The sequence below is a fragment of the Mytilus californianus genome, unplaced genomic scaffold (genome assembly GCF_021869535.1).
Source record: "Mytilus californianus isolate M0D057914Y unplaced genomic scaffold, xbMytCali1.0.p SCAF_14, whole genome shotgun sequence".
NCBI lineage: Eukaryota > Metazoa > Mollusca > Bivalvia > Mytilida > Mytilidae > Mytilus > Mytilus californianus.
The window spans coordinates 35,262,831-35,288,205 of NW_026262626.1; the positions used below are offsets into that span (position 1 = coordinate 35,262,831).

The 25,375-nt window shown below is 31.1% G+C and overlaps 2 protein-coding genes across 2 annotated transcripts in view; one reads left to right on the forward strand and one right to left on the reverse strand.

Moving 5' to 3' along the window:
• Positions 1-840: 840 nt before the first annotated feature.
• On the reverse strand, positions 841-13,766 carry LOC127724716 (uncharacterized). The gene is made up of 6 exons (XM_052231807.1): positions 13,679-13,766; positions 8,223-8,326; positions 6,856-7,171; positions 6,000-6,185; positions 3,835-4,183; positions 841-2,312 (listed from the first exon to the last, which is right to left on the reverse strand). The coding sequence occupies exons 1-6, from the start codon at positions 13,692-13,694 to the stop codon at positions 2,231-2,233; spliced, it is 1,053 nt and encodes a 350-aa protein (XP_052087767.1). The 5' UTR covers positions 13,695-13,766; the 3' UTR covers positions 841-2,230.
• Positions 13,767-13,972: 206 nt separating this feature from the next.
• Positions 13,973-25,375, forward strand: part of LOC127724666 (uncharacterized) — a 70,001-nt gene continuing 58,598 nt past the window's right edge. The window contains exons 1-5 of the mRNA XM_052231703.1: positions 13,973-14,143; positions 21,595-21,690; positions 23,005-23,058; positions 23,601-23,819; positions 24,725-24,787. Coding sequence (XP_052087663.1) covers positions 14,122-14,143; positions 21,595-21,690; positions 23,005-23,058; positions 23,601-23,819; positions 24,725-24,787 — 454 coding nt within the window. The 5' untranslated portion in view covers positions 13,973-14,121. The remainder of the gene's footprint in view (positions 14,144-21,594; positions 21,691-23,004; positions 23,059-23,600; positions 23,820-24,724; positions 24,788-25,375) is intronic.

A 25,375-nucleotide genomic window follows, 5' to 3' on the forward strand; every position in this document is an offset into this window, starting at 1 on the left:
ATTGAAGATGAAAATCACTTGTTTGGCACTGCCTTAAATATTAAAAGGAAAGAGAAATCCTTGACAAAATTGTCTAAATTTTACACAAATTTTAGAAATATAAATAATGCAAGCATACTGTCAAAACTATTGTTAAATAGTGGGTCACATTTCTGAATTGTTGAAAGTTAGAAATAATGTTTTACAAAACCATTAATAATATTAAATATCAATCTCCTGTTCAGAAAGTATTGATTTATATAATTTAGTTGTTGTAATTTTGTATTTTGTATTTAATGTGTTTCTATGCAATGTACTACTTTGAGCCTTTACCAATTGCTATACATGTAATTGCATTTGTGCTAATAAAATATTGTATACATTGTCATTATATATATACCTTTATATGTTTCTGATGCAGCACAAATTTAGCTCAATGCCATAGATGTACTTAATACTTTCAAGGATTAAGGATCATAACTGTATCTATCCAAAGTTTGGTAACAATTAGAATTCACATTATTTTTTAATCAAATCATTTTGAGCCAGATAATATTATATTAAGGGGAAAAAAACAAAAATGTATACACTAAGATGCCTTGCATGCTAACTGATCATGATTGAATCTTATGTTGAAAGTCTTTTAACATCAAGATTTTACTATAGATATTGCATAAACTTAACATTTATAGTTGACTTATTTCTTGCAATATCTGAGAAAAATGCATTTCCACAAAAACTTAATGTTGACCAATGAACCATTAAAATGAGGTCAAGGTAAGATGAAACCTGTCTTATGGAAATATAAACATTAAACGACTTGTGACGTTACTTAACAGAAACAATATTCGATAAACAATGTGATGTTTTGTGCTTTTTATTCTTAAATTATATTTTCTGAACCATGCACTTTTTATTTTATCAAAATATACAGAGATTAATTGTGGAAGTATGATTTCAAAGGCTGAAATTCTAAATAATGTTGCATTTCACAACCAGCTTTTTACAGTTACAATTATTCATGAAACTAACTAGTTAATGAATTGACTTTCAAATTTTTCTTTCTGGTTTAAAAGACTTATTGTTCATGGTTATAATAACAATGTTGATCAATCATTTCGTCTTGTATTTGAAGTTTGAAGCAACCCCTTTAAATGTTTCTTTAATTTTTTTCTGCTTTGTAATTCTGTACAATTTGTACTTGGCATTGCACAAGATAGGGTGTTCCTGTAAGGTCTATGATGCTGCTGTATGAAATCGTCCATGAAGTAAAGCAATATATGAGTGCAGGACAGCATCGTTCCCAATAAACTGACAATCACAAATCAATACATGTAAACTAAGCAAAAGTTTCAAAGTCAACAGACTATGTCTGTGTAGGTGCAGCTAAAGAATCTCCATGGAAATCTGTTTGTGTCAATGCTAAGAAAACTTCATACCAAATATCATGGGGCTACCACTAGTGGTTCCTTATAAACTGACCTAATCACAAACGCGTCTGGCGTATTAAATAATAAGCCTGGTACCTTTGATAACTAATCACAAACTAATACATTGTTGACAGTCACCTGACACCTCTGCCGCCCGGAACAGTACAGTGAAGTCTTGCTTTTTTTCAACTTCGTTGAAGCGAGACAAAAATAGTCAATAGTTGAGTGGTTTTAGTTAGAGGTTATGATGAAGATACAGCCAGATATATATAAAATTGTTTGTTTGTCCACTTCACTTATGCTGTATGGGTTTTGCTCATTGTTGAGGGCCATACAGTGATCTATAGTTGCTAACTTCTACATAGATTGGTCTCTTTGTGCTAAGTTGTCTCATTAGAAATCATATCACATCTTCTTATTTTCAAATTATTTTAATTTTGGATGGTTCAATCACAGATTTTTGCAGTTAAGTTGAATGATACAATCTATGACATTGTTAAAATATTAATTAATACAACTCATTTCATGGCATTAACATGGCATTCAAAAGTTCTCACATCAATTAATTTGCATGATATATATAAAATGATTATTGTTGTTTTGATGAAAGTTGTTCCACACAAATTTTGTATGAGTCTTTTGATACATATGTATTTCGTATCAACTTCTTTTTGTTTATAAGAACAATGTTTGGATGTTCAATTTTCTCCTCATACAAAGCTTTTATTTTCTTTTTGGATTGCCACTTTTGAATTTCATACCAACTCCTTTTGGTTTAATAGAATGATTTTTGGAATATATAAAATCTAGGTTGCATCAAATCATGTCTGAAACTGCAACATTCCAACATCTACAAGTTTCTTTATTTCCTTTTTCTTCTCACTGTCAGCATCTGATAACATCCTAAAATTTAACAGAAAAGATATTTATAAGATCATTTCCTGATAAAAGATTACAGAAATGAATTATTTTTTTAATATAAAAAGATTTATAATAAGATATATATATATATATAAAACTAACTTGTGATCTTTTATACATAAAAGAAGGGGAGGAAGATACCAAAAGAGCACAAAAGTTAACAATGTCAGAGCATCCACTATATGTTATCATAATATTGAACTAGAGGCTCTTAAAAGACTGTGTCAATATGCAATCACCTAGGTCTATGTGCATCTTCAACAATGGACACTCTCCTACATTGTAGACTAGAAAAGAATTCATGACAAAAATCTATCTTTTATAATTTTCAAGATAATAGAAAAAAACTAAAAAAAATGGTAAAAATTGCCATAAAAGAGCATTAACTCCAATAAGGTCCTTAGGATTTAGCCCATGTTGACTTATTTGTAAATCTTGTCTTGCTGATCTTTTTTGCTATTTAAAGTGTCTATCTATCCATCATAGTTTTCAAGAAAAACAAAAACAAAATTGGTAAAAATTGTTATTAAAGAGAAAGAACTCAAATAATAAGTCAACTGACAATTTCGACCTCATTGACCTATTTGTAGAATTTGTCTTGCTGATCATTTTTATATACTATTTACAATGTATATCTAACTATTATAATTTTCAAAATAATAGGCAACAGTTGGTAGATCTCAACATTCTGAACATTTTACCACTGTCGATATCCTCTTTTTATAGTAGTTTTAAGATAGAAGACAAAACTTGCATTTTACCCCTATGTTCTATTTTTAGCCATGTCAGTCATGTTGGTTGGTGGGGGTTAAATAAATTTTTAAACTAGATACCAAATGATGATTTTCGTTAAATTTGGCCCATGATGGATGGCAGATGCCAAGTGATGAGAATAGCTCACTAAAGAGCCAAAATTATGAGCTAAAAAGGATGTAATTTTTGTAACTGTCAATTTGTATAATTCATTGATGATTGTCTAAATTTGGATGGCCAAATTTTTAAGTGTACAACAAAAACATTCCTCAGTTAGTTGTATTTAATTACAAATTTCACAATCATACCATTTTTCCAAAGTTATGATTTGATTAGCTGATAACTGTGATTCTGGCTCAGTGTTTGAAGAACGATTAAATTTCCTCCATCTACAACTCTGGCTTGAAGTTTTAATTTAACCCATATTTTCATAAGATTATCTGTCCATGAAAACTGGGCTATAGACTACAGTTTTTTTTTTTGTTCAACTTGTTCATTATTTGTTTACAGTGATGCTGATTAGAACCTGAAAGGGTACATGTAGTGACAACACAAGAATGAGAAATATGGCCACTCACTGCCTTATTCATAGAATACTTAAAACTCTTAGCATCTCAGTGCAATGTTTCAAAGGTTACATGAGATTTCACTTTTATATAAACAACAAAATTAGTAATATACATATTCGAAATGAATAAAGACTGAATTAAAAAACCAAAATGGCCAATCAAATAAATATATTTCACTTTACCTTTGTCCACTTCCTGGGTCAGTTCTTAAAACATGAAATAAATTTTGTATCCAAGGATCCATTAGAACTTCCATCACATCTGGTTGAGAGAGAATCTCTTGCATTTTGTTCTCATCTTCTGCTGTAGCCTGTTTAGGGTTGGTTGAACTTCTAACAGACATGTCAGCACCACCTTGTGACTGTCTTGTAAGGATTGTCCCCCTTTCTGAAGCAGATGGCGGGTTTGAAGGGACGTATTTATTACTGTCTGTGGGATCTATTTCCTCTATTATCTTTGGTGATGGTTTTGGTGGTGGTGTCTTCTCTTCTGTTTTATCATCTTTGTCAGCAATGTTTGTGAAATGATTTCCTGAAAAAAAATTAAAAAATCCAAGAATCAAAACTATGGTTTAAAGAAGGTTGTGGTTGTAGGAGTTTCAAATTCACTCCATTAAGTGTCGTGAATTAGATTGTTGTTCATTTTCATGTTATCTGATGTTATGTTTCAACAAAGAAGCTAACAATCATTCATGGTAAAAATTATGTGATAATCAGCTGTTTATATGCTAACATTTTTTTGAGTCTAATAATATAATTATTTCAAGATGAGTCGGGAGAGAAAAGTATTCAAACATACAAGGCAAATGGTTTTACATTATTGGATTACGGTAAGTTCCTAATAAATGACATTGGTTAAACGATATATTGTAAGGGAGTTTGTTTCTTAATTCTTTTGCATAACCCTTCAATTCTGAGTACCAAATTGTTCAATACAATACTATTCAAATATTTTGAGTTCTTTTTAATAAATATGAGAATCTTTCACAATCTTGGATCACAAAACCCAGCAAATGGTAAGTTTTTAATGAAATAAAAATCTTCATTTTTTTCTGTTTACAGTTTGTCTCTATCTTCTTTAGTTTTGTCCACAATACAAATAAACTGCTTCGCTGAGCGCAGCTGGATACGCCCGCAGAGGTCCAACCCTGAACAGTTGGGGCAAAAATGGACACAATATTCAAGCTTGATACAGGTTTGAATTTGGATTGTAATTAAATATTTGATATATTATAGGTTTCTGAATAAATGTAGTCAGAGAACTTGAAATTGGTTATATGAAAGATTTCTTGCTGTTGTGCAATACTTAGTAAATCTGTTGTCAGTCTATAAACAAATAAAATCTTATAACGTGGAAATGTAAAATCAAAAATTTATAAAAATCAAAAGGGAGCTTACAAAAATAGATATAAACAATTTACCAAAGTGTCATAAAAAAAGCTGAAAGCATTTTTGAATTATTGTCCGAAAAACTGGAAAATCCCCCTTTTCGTAATGAATAAAACCCCATAAATCGGAAACGTACAGTCTGAAATTTATAAAAATCAAAAGGGAGCTCATGTCGATAGAAATAAACAATTCACCAAAGTTTCTTGCAAATTGGTGAAATTGTTTTTGAGTTATTGTCTGAAAACTGGAAAATCCCCCCTTTTTTAATGAATAAAACCCCAAAACTCGGAAACGGTAAATCTAAAATTGATAAAAAATGAAAGGGAGCTCACGTCAATATATATAAACAATTCACCAAAGTTTCATGCAAATTGGTTAAAGCGTTTTTAAATTAATGTCCGACATGTTGACGACGGACGGACGGACTGACAGACGGTCAAAGGTATACCATAATACGTCCCCGTAAACGAACGTATAAAAAGAGTAAACATTGTCATTTAATGACAACACTCCTATAAGAGTCAACTCTCTATTTCTGCAAATTTCTATATTTGTAGATCTTGTCTTGCTGATTGCTTTTGCTATTCAAAGTTTCTCTCTACCTAAAATAAACCTCAATATACACATGTAATAGGCAAAAATGATGATAAATTAATAAAATAAGCCATTTAAGGGCAATAACTTGACAGTAAGTTTAATCCAAGTAACAGACATTACCCAAATTTGCTCAATTAACTGAAAGAGAGATTTAAACTGAGCATTAAACAATGCCTTTGTGTTAGCAGGATCATTGAAGCTTATAAATGTGTGTAGTCAAAACCTAATTTTTAAGGCTTACAAGATGGACAGAATTGGACTTAATTTGCCTCTTTGCACTCTACGAAACTAAGCAATTTGAAATACTATGTCATTTTGCATCGTGCTACTTGTTGCAAATTTTATGCAATCCAATGTCTTACCCATAAATCCACAAAACTGCATAAATGCATCTTGTGTTTCTTTATCATTTTTGTATCTATCCATGGCAGCAGTTGGGTTTGTCTGAAACATATTCACTGCCTCCATAAACCTAGGATCTTGTAGTTTCTTTAGAAGTGATTCATTTTTTTCTACCTTACTTAGTAAATCATCTGTCATCCATTCATCTGTTAAAAGACAATAGTGTAATGTGAATATTTATACATTTTTAGTATACAGTATGAAATGCTAAAAACAATTGAACAAATTTTATTCATGTATTCAATGGCATTAAATTTTGTCAGATTCTTTACAGGGTTGTACATGTTCTTTCAAAAGAGGTTAAAAAATGGACAAATGCATGGTCTGAACCCTTTAAATGTTGTGTTATTTTACAGAAACTCCAATAGACCTTATCGCTATTTGTGATTCTGTGACACTTGCCCTATTGAGGAGATTTTATGACATTTGACCCTTTTGTATCATACAAAAATCACTTTTGCACTTTGGTGTCAGTTATTTCTCTTGTGGTGTCAACATGTCTGTGATATCTTGTAAATTAAATGGTAAACAAATAGCAATAAGGTATATAGATGTCCAATGGATCTTTCAAAATATTCAAGTTAATATTTTAATTGAACAATGAATGAAATAGTGTACATATTTTATATAACAACTCAGAAATACGAAAACAGAGCACTATTAAAAATCAAATTAAAAAGACCATGATAGTAAACTAAAAACAAAATATTTTGAAACCACAAAATTTTTGTTACGAAAAATACAGTTTCGTATATATATATATGCTTATTGAGTAACCCTGAATGCATGTTAATTAGAGCATGTCCAAAAACTAACCTTTCTTGCTTGTTATGGTATCACTCATAGCTTGCTGTACTTCATCAAGTTTCAGTGATTCCTCCTTTTTCTTTACATATGGTACAGATGCTTCTTTTGTTTTTTCTTGAAATGATTTGGGTTTTGATGATCCTCCACCAAACATAAATCCTTTTTTCATGCCTCCAAATCCAGAGGATGATTCAGATACTGTTGCTGATGGTTTTGTGTTTGATTTTGGTACTGTGTTTTCAGGCTTTGATTGAATTTGTGCTGGTTTATTGACAGGTGCCATGTATTTGTCTGATACTGTACAGTGTCCATTTGAAATAATGTTCTAAAATATAAAAATTCTTTATTTATTTATGCTATTATACTAATATTTCTGATGTGGATCTACATTACACTACTAACAATTATCACCAACATACATTTTGTACAATATTAAATTAACAACAGACTACAAGAAGCCTGTATTGGTCAGTTATATGCATATACATTGTACTGACTATATAAAATAATAATCTTGAAAGGGAGATAACTAAATGATCAGAGTTATCAGATAAAGTCTCTAAAAAGAGTTATCTCAAAAAGTTCCAGCAAGGTAAAGATAAGGTATTTTTAAAATTGTATGGTTAATAGTAGCAGTTGCAATTTTTAGGGAATGCAATAAGGAACCTTTAATGCCAAGTTTTCATCAAATCTCAATTGTAAATTCAAACACTAAATCTTAAAGTTTTTTACTAATCTTTCCTTAAAAAAATGTCAACAACATTGTTACAGACAACACTCACTGGTTAACAGGAAAGGTTAACTGTTATTATACATAATATTGAAAGGGGTATCAACAGACAGTTTTGTCTTGTTTTTTATCAACTACTATGAAGGCATTGAAGTGAAAAGTTTCTAAGTCCTATTTCAACCGGTTTGTTTGAACAATTGCCAAGTTACTTTGTTGGCAAAACAATGTTTCATTTAAGATCAGAAATAATGATCAAAGGAATAACATATCACTACGAAAAGTATGCTCTTCCAAGTGGTTAAAGAATGTGTTAAAAATTTGACATCAGTAACTTCAATATTACTACATGCATTATTATAAATAAATCTATTAATCAATCTTCATTGTTGCAAGGAGTCAACCAACATTGATTTCAATTTTAAAATATGTGATTCAAAAGATATTTCATGCAAAGCTTACTCCAAATTAAGCTATTAATTTAATTGAAAAATATTTTGAATGCATTTTCCAAGAAAATTGTAGAGCAAATTTTACAACAAAGAAATCACTCACATTTCCACCAGATAAAATAAATTTCTAAGCAAAACAGAATGCATGTAGTTTATACACATCCCCATGTTAATATGTTTGTGTAAAATTTCCTTACCTTTTCTGTTTTTCCTTTGTTCTGTGAAGATGTCTTTGTTCTTTGTTCTTTTATTATCTGAACTTTCTGTAACAAATCAGACATGTCCTCCAAGGGAGGGACATCTGTACAAAAAAAATAATCCTATTTAAACAACGATTAAATTTTTTTTTAAAGATACATGTATTCAAACTCGGTCATTATTCTACCAGATATAGCCTTTTTCGCTAAGGTGGTTTAAAGAAAATATCAATCAATCCATCAATCAATTTAAAAACATTAATGCAATAATTATTTCATACATTGGATTGGGTCAAACTTATGAGACTACATTGTAGCTGTCAGTTCAAGTGGCAATAAAGTTTGAATCTTGATAATACAACAATTAATCACACCTGTTAACTGTCACTTATGCATGCTTTTTTCTATACATTACATTTCTTTCGTTCAATAATGTTTTAACTCTCTAAGTTCTTATTTGATGCTAAATATGTCTATTGTGGTTTCTAGACACTTCTTGTCACTAATTAGTGATACCGCAGGGATTTTTAGCAAAAAATACGAAACAAAATAAATATACATGTACATAATAATTTAAGTTGTGATTGCATATGCATATAATATAAACAGAAAGCACATGGATCTGTTACTTATATTTTATCTCCTTGTTAATATAAAAATAAGCAAATGGAAGCTATCAAGTAAATTTTAGAAGTTTTTGATTGAGTATACAAAACATAAAAAAAAAGAGATAGAATATTAGTAACCATGGTAAACAGATCAAAATGCTTTCTGTTTATACTTTATGTAAACGGTATAAGCTCTATAAGATCTAACCAGAAATAAATAACAATCCATATTTCATTCTATGGTTTATTCCAACAGGATAAAGGATATACATCAAAATAGAGACATAAAAAAGAGAGTCTGGAGACACTATCGGTATATTAAAATCTAAATGTAAATGTCAAGGACAAACTGACTTCATGCCAAAAAAAGATAAAATGATGAAATGACAAACAGTGTACAAAACACAACATAGAAAACTTAATGACTGAGAAACAAGAACCTCAGGGGCTCTGGACGGGTAAGCAGATCCTGCCCCACATGTGACACATGTAGTTATCCAGAACAAAAATAAAACTAGTCTCCATATACATGTAGTAATTAACTTTATCAATTATTGCCATATTGAAATTTCAAAAAATTCCACAAAGTTATCCATGTCTAAAAAACTTCAACCACATACTGAACCTAAATGTTGACCCTGCAGAAGACAACAGAATGTAGGATCACTATGTCTCGCTTCCATGACATAAATGGTGCAGGCTCAACAAAAAGTTTTAGTCTTAATTTCATTTAGGTTGTAAATGTGGTTATATCAATTAATATCATAGTTTATGTTCATCCTCCCCTATCACAACAAATATCTATATAATATCATGTAAGTTTTGTCATTCAAAAAGTTTTTTTTATCTTTAATTTCATTTTTCATAGACATACTTGTAAAATATTTGGATGTTAAATTGTTTTTATTTTACATGTGTTCATCAATATGTTTATTTCTTTTGTAAATTCTCTTTACTATTAATGATTTATAGTGTTAACTGACCCAGATATCAAAAAGAGTTAAAAAAAAATATAGAAGTTTTCTGTACTAAAAGATCCAGTTAGAAATTTTATTAAACCTTACAAATTTCACATTTTCAGATATATCCCGACATAAACATACAATTTGAATTTCTGCTGATACCATATACATGTATGCTGTCGTAGGCAGGTAATTAAAAAAACCACCCCTGCAATATAGCCCACATTAAAGCAGAGTCCAAGTTAAAGTAGCATGCAATTCTGCTTTTATCAAGTTTCATTTTTTAATTTAGATGATTTCATTCCTACAATGTAATACTGTTTGAAAGTTTAATTCATTATATCTCTTCATTTAAATTCATGTAAATACAGTACGCACAGAGAGTTTGTAATCGCGAACTCTAATCACGGATTTCGGAGTGTAGCGGTGTCACACCGCGAATCACGGATTATACTCCCAATTTCCTCCAAAGATTCTCTCCCAACACCGCGTGGCTGTTAATTGGTTTATTGCCCATCGGATATACTGAAAATAATGACGCGTGACAACATAATCGGATTAGCCAGATTTTATTACCTTTGTACATTTAATCGATCTTGATTGCACCTGTGTTCTTTAAAACACGGTATTAAAATTTCCTTTCTTTGACAGATCAAAATGTGACATTTTCATTCAAAATAAGATAATTATTCTTGTATGTATTTGCCCCATGTCACTGTCATTTGAAATAAAACGTACAAACGTATAAAAATACGAATAAAACACTTATTTTGTATTTTTATTATAGTCCGGTCAGGTCATAATTTTTGTTTTTTTCAACAAAGACGATTTTACTACAATTAGAATCTTTTATGACCTACTCAGTGAGCAATATCCGGTTCATTAATTGTTCAATATATAAATATCAACTGGCTTAACACAAAATGATGTTTTTACGGTAATTTGTCCAATCTAAACCCAAGAGTTAATTTATCGGATCAACAAGTGAACTCTGTTACTTTCAATTTATTTTGCAATGTAAAATATTATGTTTCACTACCTCGGTAGATTACCGACTTGAAATATTTGAACTCAGAAAAGAAACTGTAAAGTGACAACTCTGTTGAACGAAGGGAAAACGTTTTGTATGCAATGTGCCCTATATTCATAAAAACACAACACTGAGAGACATTCCCCGCCCAGACACAACACAATAATCACAACCTAATTTAATTATATGAAGAAAAAAAATCATGTGTTGTTTATCTCTGTTATGATCTGTTATTGATCCTTTATTATTTAAAATAAAATTGGATGGGCGCAATCCGTCTTTTACTGCTCGTTAAAAGTCCTTGGCGAAATTTAAAATAGAAGTATTTCAACAATTAATACTATAGAATATTTAAATGAAATTATATCGTGTTCTACAAGAAAGAAATATGTGAAAAAAATGTGGATCGGATTTTTACGATCTACACATTTTCACAGAGGATCTCTACCAACGCCCAACAGGAACTGAACGACATTCATTCTGTTTTCATCTACCATTTATGTATATTGTTGACCATGGACGTATAAATAATGTCCAGGTTTATGTCCTGTGTTGACTGAGAAACTTAAAATTAAAAGGCTGGTGTTCGTTTATTCAGAAAAGAATTATATTTTAGATTCCGGTTAATCAATTGTAAAAGGACCTTCTAGAGCCTCAATCTTAAGGCATACAAATGTCAATCATTCCAAAGCAAATTTAAACCCCGAATGAATTTTCCCACGGTCATCCAGAAAGGTCACCTGAGTTTACTGTTACGTGATAATATTTCCCGCCAAATAAAAATCTCGTGGACAAAATTGATGTCACTATTTTTAGCGTTCAATATTGTGAGCGAAGTCAAGTACAAAGTTCAACCACGGACTGTTGATCACTGAGATGTGTATCGTCTTCCCACGGCAATTAATTTCTTTTAAAAAAATAAAAAATCAGTCCTTTATACAACACACAAGTTTACATTCATTGTGCGTAAATGAACATTATGCAACGATGAGTTGATGCAGCTATAGAAGTATTCCTGTTGTAGCCGAAATGTAATTATTTATCCTAAAGTAATGCCAACAAATCGTAAAGAGAAAATGCCGTAGACTTATTAAGAATAACGAATGGTGAATAGTATTTTCTTTTTTTACTTGCATATACAAATTTTGAGACACGTAATTTTCTTTAAACTGCTAACTTTTATATTCAGCGTTAGTTTCCGTTTATTTTTACGCAAGTATGTCTCTTTTCGTAAATAAAATAATTTACCGATGAACTTAAACAAGGTCAAAATCAAGTATAGTTTTTGTTATAAAACTTTAATGCAATTGAAAGAATTAACAACAACATTCTGCTTTTAAATCTTTAATTTGTTTCAAGTAATTTTGTAATCGTAAAATGAAAATGGCGTGGACTTATTAGCATAACGAATAGTGAATAATATATTCTTTTTTACTTGTATACAAAACTTTGAGACAAGTAATTTTCCTTTAAACTGCCCACATTTATTCAGCGCAAGTCTCCGTTTATTTTTACACAAGTATATCTCTTTTGTAAATTAAATATTAATTTACTGACCAGAAAAAAAAACGAGGTAAGAATCAAATATAGTTTTTTTTTAATAAAACTATTTTTAAATGTACAGTGTAATTGAAAGAATTAACAACAACGTTTTGCTTTTAAATCTTTTATTTGTTTCAAGCAATCAGAAATATAACCTGATTATCAATAGACAGGAAATACAAATGTTTAATTACATAAGTAATCTCACATACCTTGACTGTCGCGTGCCGGTATAGATCAGAAGGATTAGGGCAATTAATTACCTGGTGTGACACCGCGTCACACTGGACTGGGAGAGATGTCGCTAATACAATAAACAAAAGGTAGCGAATTTACGCGGAAGTCGGAGGGAATACTCCCAAATTTCTCCGAGAATTTAGGGAGGGATGTCGGAGTTTCCTGGTGTCACACCAAGAAAAAACTTGGTGTTCGGAGTTTGGGAAGCCTTTCGCGAAATTTGTACTGTATGTGTCTACTGGTCGAGGACCATTTACTGTTAGTTACCAGTTACCGTCACCTTGCATTTTTTGAAATAACGGAAACATTGTGTAAATACGGCATACTGGGTAATTGCTATTATCTTCATAAAAATACTTTTATTCTATTTTTAAAAACTTGGTTTTGTTTGATCCAATAAATCAACTCAGAAATCTTGATTTTTTTTTTGTTCTTTTATCACGTGAAGGGAAGATAAGCATGCAGGAACATGACATCGTCACTTTAAGATGCCCTTGGTTGAAGAAAAATTACTGTTTTCAAATAAAGTGATATCTACATGTAAGCTTACTTTGGACATAAAATTTACTTCAAAGGAATAAAAAAAGGTTTATTTTAGAACAATTTCCATGATCCCCATCAGTGCAGTGTAACTTGTTGATTTCAGGTGACATAAATTCAAGATCTATTCAGATTGAGATTCTGAATTTATTGACTGAATGACAATATTGTTGGTTCATCTGATAAACTTCCATCTCTGTTTGCCTCAAAACAGCAAAATCTGACAATATTTTTTTTTTAATCATGTTAATAGGACCTTTCTATAATTTAGGGACTAGATTCATAGATTAATAAGTGACGGTAACTGGTCCTTGTTTCAATAAAATTTCATGCAAAAATCGGAACACTAGCAATTCACTTTTCGCTGTATTAAAGTATGTCGGCATATATCTGAAATTTGGAAATATTGTAATGTCTAATAAATTTTCTAACAGGATATTTTGGTACAGAAAATTTCTATTTATATTTTTTTACTCTGTCGATGTCTGGGTCAGTAAACAAATGAAATAAGAATTTCTGGCGTCATTAGATACGCACCTGTTTCGTCGGCCATATTTTTGGGTTGTTGTTCGTATCAATATTGATGAAGTACAGATGATAAATTATGCCCTAAATTTCCGATGATAGTGCTTCGAATACAAAATATTCACTTCCACAAATAAATCAGTTGATTCTTTGTTTAGTAATTTATTAGAATTAATGAAATATTTTGTCATAAGTGATTATGAAACTTATATTACTGAACGCTTTTTCATCTCAATTGTATACGGAACCAATGCATATTTTTAATGATCGAAAAGGACATATTTAATTTGGAAATTTAGAAGATCACAGGAATGTTTGGGTAAACGAAGAAATGCGTATTATATTTAAGTTGAAAGCAAACGTTGACCAAAGAGAAACATTAGCACGTGTGGAAATTGTCTTTGGCAAATTTACAGAATTGAACGATTATTTGACCACTAACAAAATTTATAGATATGGAAGATAATTCAGAGAAAGGTAAAGGAACAAATTGCGCTACCAATATTAATTTTTTCCGAAGGAAGTGGTCCTTTAAGAAGCTATAAAGTTGATAAATTAAATCAAATCAAATTTATTTAAACTCGCTAAAATTAAGAAATAATTCATGGCAGCTGTAGATTTGTTTTCATTTAACCATCGGTTGGGCATTTATATTTGATTATTTCATCCCGAGCGAACATAAATGCCCAACCCATGGCTAAATGAAAACAAATCTACAGCTACCATGAATTATTTCGTTTCTAAAAGGAAAAATATGGTAATTTTGTCAAACATGAAAGCCGTTACACACGATACTGTTTTGTTCCTTTTACAACCCATATAATAATTTCAATAATAATATGTTATTCATAAAAAAAACTTTTTATCTAATTATATTACATTCTGAGGCATACAAGAAACCTGAAAAGGCCTGGTGTGTACATTTCAAGACAGAAGCATATATATGACGTTGCCTTTTTAATAGCCAAAGACTAACATCATTTTGCAGGATTTTCGTTTTACGAAATTTTACACCGAAATAATAACTTAAATGGACTGATTTGTTTATTCTGCATTTGAATAGAGATACCTTGGCCTACATATAACGTGGGTTTTACTGTCGCAAATTGATTTTACCTGGTGGTATAAATAAGATGGGCGTTACAGGAACAGCAAATTTTGTGTAAAAATGCGATTGCGCTGAAAGTCGATATACTGTGAATATACTGGTTGATGATACTGGTTGATGATATATATAGATCGTCATATTAGAACAGCATACTAGAACAGCATATTAGAACAGCATACAATACAGTAAGACATAAGCTCTTTTTAGCTTTTAAAACCGACGTATATATGACATTATGATAATTTTCATGTTCTGTAATCTGCAGTTTGAACTAGTATAGCTCAACCTGGCTAAATAACTCACACAAACAGGCGATACAAAATCATTTCCCTTTAAAACTTTCATTGAAATTTCTGTTTCTCACAAAAATTATGATGTCCTCTTTCATGTGAATGATCATGATGATAAGTCAATTCATCCCAGAGTTGGTCAATTCGTTCAATGTCGGTAGTAAATTCTTTCCAACAGATTTTGTTCATGAATACTAATAATAATAATATAAGATCTAGGAACTAATTATAACCAATTGCAGGGGCTGCTCTGGCTCCCTTAAAGTTGGAGCCAGAAATATCTCCAGCTGCTATATTTTGTCACCAGTTTGGAAAACTTGGAGCCAACTTTAGAGACAGCTAGAGTCTTGTTTTCCTCTACTAAATCATGTGCAATTTGAATTTCTTGTACACTCAGTGTTCTCTACAGGCCCTTAAAGCACCACAGACCCTTGGTCCTATAATTTCCAAGCATGGTCCTAACAGTCCTCCTGCGGTCCTTTATTTCTGTTCAGTGGTGCTATAATTTTCGGTAAAATTGTGACTTGTTAAATCTTATTTTTGTGGTATAAAATTACAGGTGAAATTTAACCAGCATGTTGATAGTTACAACAGGTGATTGATTTGCCTGATGAGGGTTACCTGTTGCTGATTGGATTTAACCAGTCAATTAGCACTTGTAACTTGTTTCTTTTGTGTTTTAATTGATATGGAGATAATATATTACTTCTAACAACAATTATATGGCTTCACTCACCACCCAAGCATAGACCAGTGATGTAATCGGAAATTTTAATTTGAACATTTACATGTACAATGCCTTTAGTTGTACACATCCTGAAAAATTGTTTACACTTGATAAAAGATTAACTGTTGGTCCATTAAATAATAATAATTGATAATTATGCATATTTTTATTATGTATGAAGCAATTTGTCCATGCTAGCACTATATATCCTGTCTCTTTTAAATAAACTTCCTTCTCTTTTACAACAAAAAAACTTTCATTTTTGACTGCCGGTTTACTTCCCATTTGGCAGTGGATTTTCTATAGGTAGTCACAGTCTGGGTACTTTTGAAAAGGTTCTGTCATTTCACCTAAAGGTATGATGAGTATTTTTTAAACAGCAAACACCGTTTTCATAATAAATCCATAAAGAGTTACTTCCCCTATTTTTTTTTCTATTTGAAATTCTCATGTTAAAAATATGTTTACTCACTGAAATATTGAATAAATTGATAAGTAAACAAATGATTGCTAACTATTAAAATGAAATGTAATTTCATAAAAATTAAAATTCTATATACATACAGAAAAAATACATTGTAAATTAAATAAATCAGAGGTAATATCTCCAATACTCCCAATAAAATCAAACCAGTATTATATAGACATTGTACCATCTATGCTAGGCTTATCAGGCAGTCAATGTCATGAAAAACCACCCTCATACTACAAAAACATGTAGTAATAATAATTGATAATGTGCTTCATGCCTATGAGTGAATGAAGAATATATAATTTCTTTCACTGCAATAATGTCAACAAAACAAGGTACGAAAGAAAAGAAAAACTCAAATGGATAAAAGGTAATAAAAATAGAAAGAGCCCTATGGGAACTAACCTTAAAGAGGATAGAGGAAAAGAATTGCGACATGGTACAAATTATGTTCGATGCATATATCTAATTTGTCGCCTTGATTTCCCTGGTGCTATCTAAAAATCCTGGGGAGAACATTGACACTACTTCATTTAACTTAAAGTGATGATTTGTCATGAAATGTATTGCCCTGTTATTTTATGTTTTTTCTTCCTTTCTGTTAAAGAACGAAACAAACAGGTTCCCTGACACTAGGATTTTGAGGGCTTAAGTCACTTTTGCATGATAAGAAAACCAACCTTTTTAGGGTAGCAGCTTAACATAATATTAATAGACTAAGTTAGTTATTGCATAGGGTTAAATACATGAACATGAAAAAAACATGTGTACTTTTATTTTCTTTGTCAGTATTTCATCAGCATGAAAATTAAGATTAAAACAAAACAGCTGTTTTTCTTCAAAAGATACACACTGTATGTTTTTAATTGATTGTGTATGTCTCCAATTAGAGACTAATGGGACTTATATAGTGACACAATTGATCAATGTTCCTGTCCTTATAATTAGCTTATGGTCTGTATATGCTACAGAATAGAGAAAATATTTTAAAGTTGAAAATAAAGAATGAAAAAAATGGGCAAAAAACTGAAGAAAAGGGAATAATGAGTGTTAAAATATACATAATAGAGAAAATTTGTATAAAAGATAAAGAATACAGAAAATGACCCAGGCACCCTACCATCCTGCTACCAAGACCCTAGTTACTTTGCCCATAACTCAAAAGACCTCTTAAACATATAATCCTAAAGTCAGAAGTTTGTAGACAGATCTGAAGTATTCAATACTTATCATGGTTTTTGTTTTTCTGTCAATTACGTTTTCATCATGAAACTTCGGTAAAAGTTGCAAATTGTGTTGCTGTATGAAAATTTCTTCAATACGAAATGACAACTGCCTACTGACCGATTCTATTTGAATGAATTAATGTTGATGACCCATTAATGACCCATCAGATAAGCGGATTACCTGTAACAACAGATAAGGACACCTGTTGTGACCGTTGATTAGCTTTGGGGGGGTCATAAACTTGTCGCCAGGTAAAACTTCTTACAATTTATTTTTTTACTTTTACCGATCGGTAATGATCAAAAAATGAAAATTTTGACATGGGAAAATGTTGGCTCTAGAAATATCGCCAGCAGCAGTATTTTGTCGCCTGATGAAAATAAAAAAATCACAGTTTGTGACATTAGCAAAGCCCAGCGTGGTCCCTGCAATGGGTACCGTATAAAGTTCAATTCATTCAATAAACACATCAATTTGTCTCTACTTTTTAAATTGTTTAAGATGCAGTTAGTCTGGTACTTTCACGCTGGTGTTATGTACACTTCTGACATACAAAGCAGATGATAGTACTAAAATGTACTGGTGTGTACAACTTCTGTGTAGACTTATTACTAATGAAACAAGAAAAACACATATGTTGTAATTTAATTTCTTTTGTTATCTTTAATTTCTTTCTTTGAAGTACCTTTTTTGGTTTTTTATGAGGAAATTGAGAAAAAAAATTATTTTTTGATGAACACATAAATGACTTGTATGCGCATAGTATTAAAATACAAAAAGCAATTATATAAAATAAAGATTTTTTTTATAAATAAAAGTCTTTGTTATTAAATGAAAATGAAGGAGTGTGCAAATAAACTATAGAAACGGATTCAAAAGCTAATTTATTATTTGACATAGGATAGCAGCATACAAAATTAATGTAATAAGCTTATTTTTAAAGTTTTCTTTGATTAGCACTGTTTTCCTCATCTCCATGGCCGGAATGGTGCCCCAGTATAATAGCAAGTAAACTATCCACTATATACTACCAGATATTTTATTTAGAATTAACAGTGTACACAGTTTGACAATAACCAGACAGCTTAGAAGTTAGAACTTTGAATGTCGCTGTCATGTAGTAGTGTATTAGCCACTATGAATCTCATAAAAGAAATGAGAGTGATGCAAAAATTCTGTTTGATAGTACATGTATGTACAGTTATCAGTATTTATGTAGTAAGATTTATATACTATAGGTGCCAGTTTCCCTGGCATAGTAAGTATTTGGACCATTTGGTTTTATCTGAACATACATTAGCATATGATTTGCTTAAAGCAATTTGAAAAGAAATCCTTGGGTTATTGGTATTGTTTCATGTCTTCACAAGCTTGGGTTCTCCTTTTGGGCCCAGGATTCAAATTTAACTATTGAATTTTTTTTAAAAGTAACTCCAGTGCATTATCAAAAAAAACCTACAAGACCAGAATTGAAAAAAATATTGAAAAAATAGATATTTTTCAAGCAAGAGTCCCTTCATGTATGTATTTGTTTATTCTGTCAACATAGATGGTTTCAAAAGGAAGTTTTTTTCTTTTATAGCTAAAATGAGACTTAGCCCTTTTAACTTACCTTATATCGAAAGAGGAAGATATAACAAAACTGCTAGAAATAAAAGAATTTGTAAAATATCTAGGCTAAATAGAATTAAAGATTAAAACCACTTTATGTGGCATTGTCTAAATTATAAAAGGGAAAGGGAAACCCTTAAGACAAAAGTATCAAAAGTCCATTTAATTTAAATTTTAAAACTTTTAATAATGTTAGTGTTTAATAAATAATGTAAGTGTTTAATCAGAATTATTACCAGTATATTCAACAGTTGGTCTTTACAAATACTAATCATGTTTTTTTCTAATTTTCATGCTTTTTATATGACCGCAAACAATTTTTTGGGATCGTATAATGGTATGATGTCATCGTCCGAAGACACATTGGTTTCTGGATCATAACTTTAGTATAAGTAAATAGAAATCAATAAAATTTTAACACACGGTTTATAACCACTAAAGGAAGGTTGGGATTGATTTTGGGGGTTATGGTCCCAACTGTTTAGGAATTAGGGGCCAAAAAAGGGGCCCAAATAAGCATTTTTGTAGTTTCCAGACAATAACTTGTGTTAAAGTGTATGAATCTCTCTGAAATTATACCACAAGTTTCCATACAACAAAGGGATGGTTAGAATTGACTATGGGGGGTTATGGCTCAAACCATTTAGGAATTAGAGGCAAAAAAGGGGGAAAACAAGTTTTTTTTCTGGTTAAAGGACAATTAAGACAATTTAAAGCAGTCTAAGGGAAGTAATCCAATCCCAGTTTAAAACAACAATGTTTGATTACCTCCCTTACACTGCTTGTAAATTATGTATTAAGAAATGATGATTGTCTTGAGGTGATAAGCTGTCAATTTATTTTTAAAAGTTACTATTAATTAATATTAATTTTAGCCATGACTATGTATGTCATTTTATATTTTAAGATTTGTATGATGTATTTTTAAAAAGGGTAATTATGGTTGCAAATTTTATTAAAATTTGAATAGAGATTATGACTATTTTTTATTGGTATGACGTTTGCGTCGTCGTTGTCTTCCGGCGTCGTCGTTGTCGTCCGAAGACACATTGGTTTTCACACTCTAACTTTAGTTTAAATGAATGGATCTCTATGACATTTTACCATAAGGTTCAATACCACAAAAGGAAGGTTGGGATTGATTTTGGGGGTTATGGTACCAACAGTAAAGGAATTAGGCATTTTTGTAACTTCCAGACATAACTTGTGTGTTAGTGTATGGATCTCTCTGACATTGTACCACAAGGTTCCATATCACAAAGGGAGTGCTGGGATTGATTTTGGTAGTAATTTCCTCAAAATTTTAGGAATTAGGGGCCAAAAAAGGGGCAAAAAACAAGCATTTTTCTAGTTTCATGACAATAACTTGTTTGTAAGTGTATGGATCTTTATGAAATTGTACTACAAGGTTCCATATCTCAAAGGGAAAGCTGGAATTGAGTTTGGGGGTAAATTTTAGGAATTAGGGGCCAAAAAGGGGCAAAAAACAAGCATTTTTCTAGTTTCAGGACAATAACTTGTGTGTAAGTGTATGGGTCTTTATTAAATTGTACTACAAGGTTCCATATCTCAAAGGGAAAGCTGGGTTTGAGTTTGGGGGTAATTTCCCTAAACGTTTAGGAATTTGGGGCCAGACAATAACTTGTGTTCAAGTATATGGATCTCTCTGAAATTGTACTGCAAGGTACCATACCACAAAGAGAAGGCTGTTATTGAGTTTTGGGGTGATGAATCATAAGGGGGTTCAAAAAATTGGGGGGGGGGGTTCCTTTATTTTCCTTTTTTTTTCTTTAAAATTTTCCATTTTAAATTGGTTATTTCTGATTTATATATGAAAGCAAATAATAATAAAATGGTTTGAATAGGTAAATTAAAATTTTCTTAGACCACATTCATTCTGTGTCAGAAACCTATGCTGTGTCAAATATTTAATCACAATCCAATTTCAGTGCTGTATCAAGCTTGAATGTTGTGTCCATACTTGCCCCAACTGTTCAGGTTTCGACCTCTGCGGTCGTATCAAGAGGCGCCCCAGCGGAGCATTTTATTCACATTTCTCTCCGTGTGAGAAAATATTTTTCATCTCTCGAGAAAACTTCGTTCTCTGCAAATGATTTGTCGAAATTTAATTATGGCGTCAAATTTTCCTGGTTTCTTCTGAATTTCCTATTGTGACGTCATGAAAAAAGACGACCATGCCTGATGATGTTACAAATAAAGAACACAAATTTCTGCAAATCTTTTCAAAGGAAGGATAAACTTTGTTTAGATATCGTCTAAAATATTTAGAACAGATTCCACCACTATAACTCGTAAATTGCAATATTTCTCCACTCTCAACAGTTAAATTTTAAGTATTTAAAAAGCTCGGCAAAGTTTTAGGTTTTTTCCGCTGTCAAAGGGGAAGTATGGGTAACTTGGTAAGATCATGATTTAAACAGTAAAATATTACATTTTATTATGTTGCATTTATAAATTGTTTTTCTTTTGTAGGTTTAAAAAAGTTAAAGAAACTAAAAAATTCGGGGAAGAAACAAAAGTTACTCAAGGTGCAACAAAACAGATTTGGTCAAGCAGCAGAAAAATCAGGTTCACTATTCTTGTCTTACTGAATTTTATTGATTTATTCTGACTTATTTAACCACCAAATGCATGAACAAATTTTGATTTAAAGAGATTTTTAGTTAAGCAGCATTACCCTCTGACCGTTACATTTTAAAATGAATGTTGTGTTGTTTGCAGTATTTACTCTTTACTTTGTGCAAAGAATTTCAGAATACATTGTGAAACTGCATTTTCTGTCTTCAGATCTGTCATTATGATGTTATACTTTTATTCGTTTGATTTAAGGGGATTCAAGTAGTCCAAGTTGGTAACTATTCTTAAACTGTTTGGAAAACTTTCCTAAAGCTTTCCATTGTCTAACGAGGGACACATATGTCCCTGCGCAGTCAAGAGTTAAAGTAAATGAGTCAAAATAAGATTAATCAAAATTATACTCAGCTAGTTCAGCATAATCAAAGTACTATCTAACAAATATAATTTTGGGGTTAACATGTACATAGATGTAAGAACCATTGTCCGGGAGTGTATTCTCACTGACTATTATTTATTTCTGAATACTTCAACCTTAAAATCTCTTTTCTGGCATTGAATGCTGTTTTAAAAAGATTCAGATTAGGTGATGGCAGTGATTTTCAGCACTTGCAGGGGTTGTCTTTACAGTAAATACACAAAGTCACACCTAATAACAGTCTTCATCTGTTTTGGGGAGACCACAAAGTTTTTCTATAAGTTAGTGGGACTGAACTGACCTAGTGTCTACCTCTTTAGTTACCATAAAGGACTGTTTATATTTTAGCCAGACAGTGAATACTTGTTTTCATGTTGACTAGCTTGCCGAAAAAATGTGTGTCCAACTCGGACCTGGTAATTTTTACAAAAGTTAAAGGTGAATCTAATGATTTCCAGAAATTGTTATTGGAGATAACAGCAACGGAAGGAGCTAAAATATATTAAACAATTAGAGGTCTTGTAATTATCAACCTCCAACTCTTACATACTGTGGATTCATTATTATTCGTTGGATACCAGTTTTCGTGGATTTCATGGGTGCAGGTGAACCACGAAATTAAATGTTCAAAAATAACAAATTTTCTATAGGCTTGTATGCAGACTTTGGCAAAACCACGAAATTAAATATCCACGATAATGCAAGTTTTCCTCAATCCACGAAAATTGGTACCCACGAAAATAAATGAATCCACAGTATAAGGAATGTCTTGATATTTGTATTATTTAATTGTAATGAAATTATCTAAGATTGTGATTAATTGAGTTAGAATTAGTTGATTATTCATATGTTATAGAAATGTAATTCACTGGTATATGTATGCATTTTAGATATATATAAAGTTGAAACAAATAAAGACCTAAAGAAAAGAAAAAAGAAAAAAAGTTAGTATATGAATCAATTATCTATTAGTATGTCCAAAGAAATAATATACTATACGATATGTGAAGATTATTCTATTTGTCCTTTTCAACAGAAATGTTGTTACTACAACATGAAGTGAAAAGACAGTAATTGGTTACATTTACATGAATCTGCTGTCATAGTACAATATTCATAAATCTCTCATGCTCTAACCCAAAGGATACAAAAATCTGCATCCTTAGGAGTCACGATGATAAATAGTAGCTATTTTAACTTTTAATTTGAATCCGTTAATTGATACAATTTAAATACCATCTTTTACCAGAATTGGAAAATAAGTTATCTGTGCTAAGTGCACAACTCATAGTTTAATAATAATAGTTAATTATAAAGTTAAATTACGAGGCGGCAAAAGAAGTTTTCGACTTAAAGATTGCTGCAGTAATCTAGGTTGGTAGATTGGTAGAAGAAATTCTCTATAGTCAAATTTCACTCAATTTTATATATATTTATATTTTTATATTTTATATTTATTCAAACACGTATAATGGATGAATTTCAGAGAAACAGCAAACAGTCCCTGAAAAAGTTGATAAAGTAGTTGAAGAAGAAGATGATGATGAAGATTTAGAGAGTCAGTCTGACAGTGAAGATACAGGCCTTCCATTAAATACAGGGGATGCTGAAGAAGACCAATCAGATGAAAATATGGATGATGGGGATGATGCAAACAATGAGGAAGATGGTGATGAAAAAGAAGACAATGAGGAGGGATCTGAAAGTAAGATATTATTATAACCAACTTTTTGGGGTCATGGTGAGTTGGAAAGTTGTTGTTTGTATGTATGTATGTTGGTCAATTTGTTTGAACTTATTTATTCTAAGAAGGGTTTTGTCAGAAGATGGTTAAGTACTTTTAGCTGGCTTTATACATCTATGCTTTTAAGTCATTGCAAGCATTCTTTATTACAGTGTAATTTGTAGCTTATTTTGTGTTTTTGTTATGATTTATATTGTTACAGTAGAGTTAAGTGCTTTTCCTGTACTGGTTTTTATAGTACGTTTTGTTACTGTATCGATTGATATTTAAAAGGGGAGGTAGTTAACCAGTGCCAAATTTTCAATTGCCTGTCCAAGTCAGGAACTTTGTCAGTAGTTGTATGACATGTCTGGCTCATTCTCTAGTTTCTCTATATATATCTTTCGTGTACAAGTTGCCTTGCTTAAACTAAACACAATTACAGTTATGAAGTTTAATAGTCTTACCATTCATGTGTCTCTGGAATTATTGATTAGATTGACTTTTATTTGGTCAACAGCTTGATAGTGATGAATTGTAATATGTGAGTGCTTTTTTGATCTGGAAGACACATGCTTCTTGTTTTCCATTACTTTAAATTTTGAGTTGGGGTATGCTTAACATGACATCATGTGCAACTTCTTTTAATACTAGATGATGAGTTTTATTAAGTAAGATCTTTGTCCAAATTTTTTCGATGTTTAAGCACAATATAGATACAGTAACTAGTTCATTTATTTTCCAACAATATTGAAAGTACCTATCTGTCTAAACAAGTTAGTTATTTTCAGCTGAAAGCTTACATTTATAGAATTATTGAAGATGTCATAATTTATCATAATATTATAGAAATGTTCAAATAAACAAATTCTTAATTATGTTTTCAGGTCCAAAGAAGAAACAGAAAGCAAATTCAACTGAGAAAACAGAAAAATATATAACAAGCACATGTGAGTTGGTATTTAAAATAACATATGTAGACTGATTTTTAGCTAAATTCTAAATGTTATTTTATGACCTAAGATGGGTGGGAAAGAGTTGTCTCTCTTTCTTGAAAATGTTAAGTATTGCTGTGCTAGATATATAACCTCACATCTGTGAAACAAAAGAGCTGTGAGTAGATCCCATAAATCCATACCCTACACTACACTTCCCTAGATATGGCAAAAAACATGCTTTGTACTAGGAAACCCTGAACATTGTTTGCATCAAAAACATAAAATAGCAGGTCCAAGGAGGTAGTACTGATACACATCATAGTCAGGACAAATGATCAAATGTACTTAATGTTCACTATGATAGATGACCAATGTCCAATGATTTACACTTCATTCTTAATACAAATAAGTAATAACAAAAAGAATTATAGGTTTCTCACTTGAGGGACATAACATGTTTGCTTGTACTAAAACCTTGTTACATGAAGAAGAAGGAGTAAGAATTGTATTTGCAAATATCAACTGTTATACCCCTGCTCTGAAGGAAGGTTGTATACTGGTTAACAATGTTTACTGTTATGCCCCTGCTCTGAAGGGAGG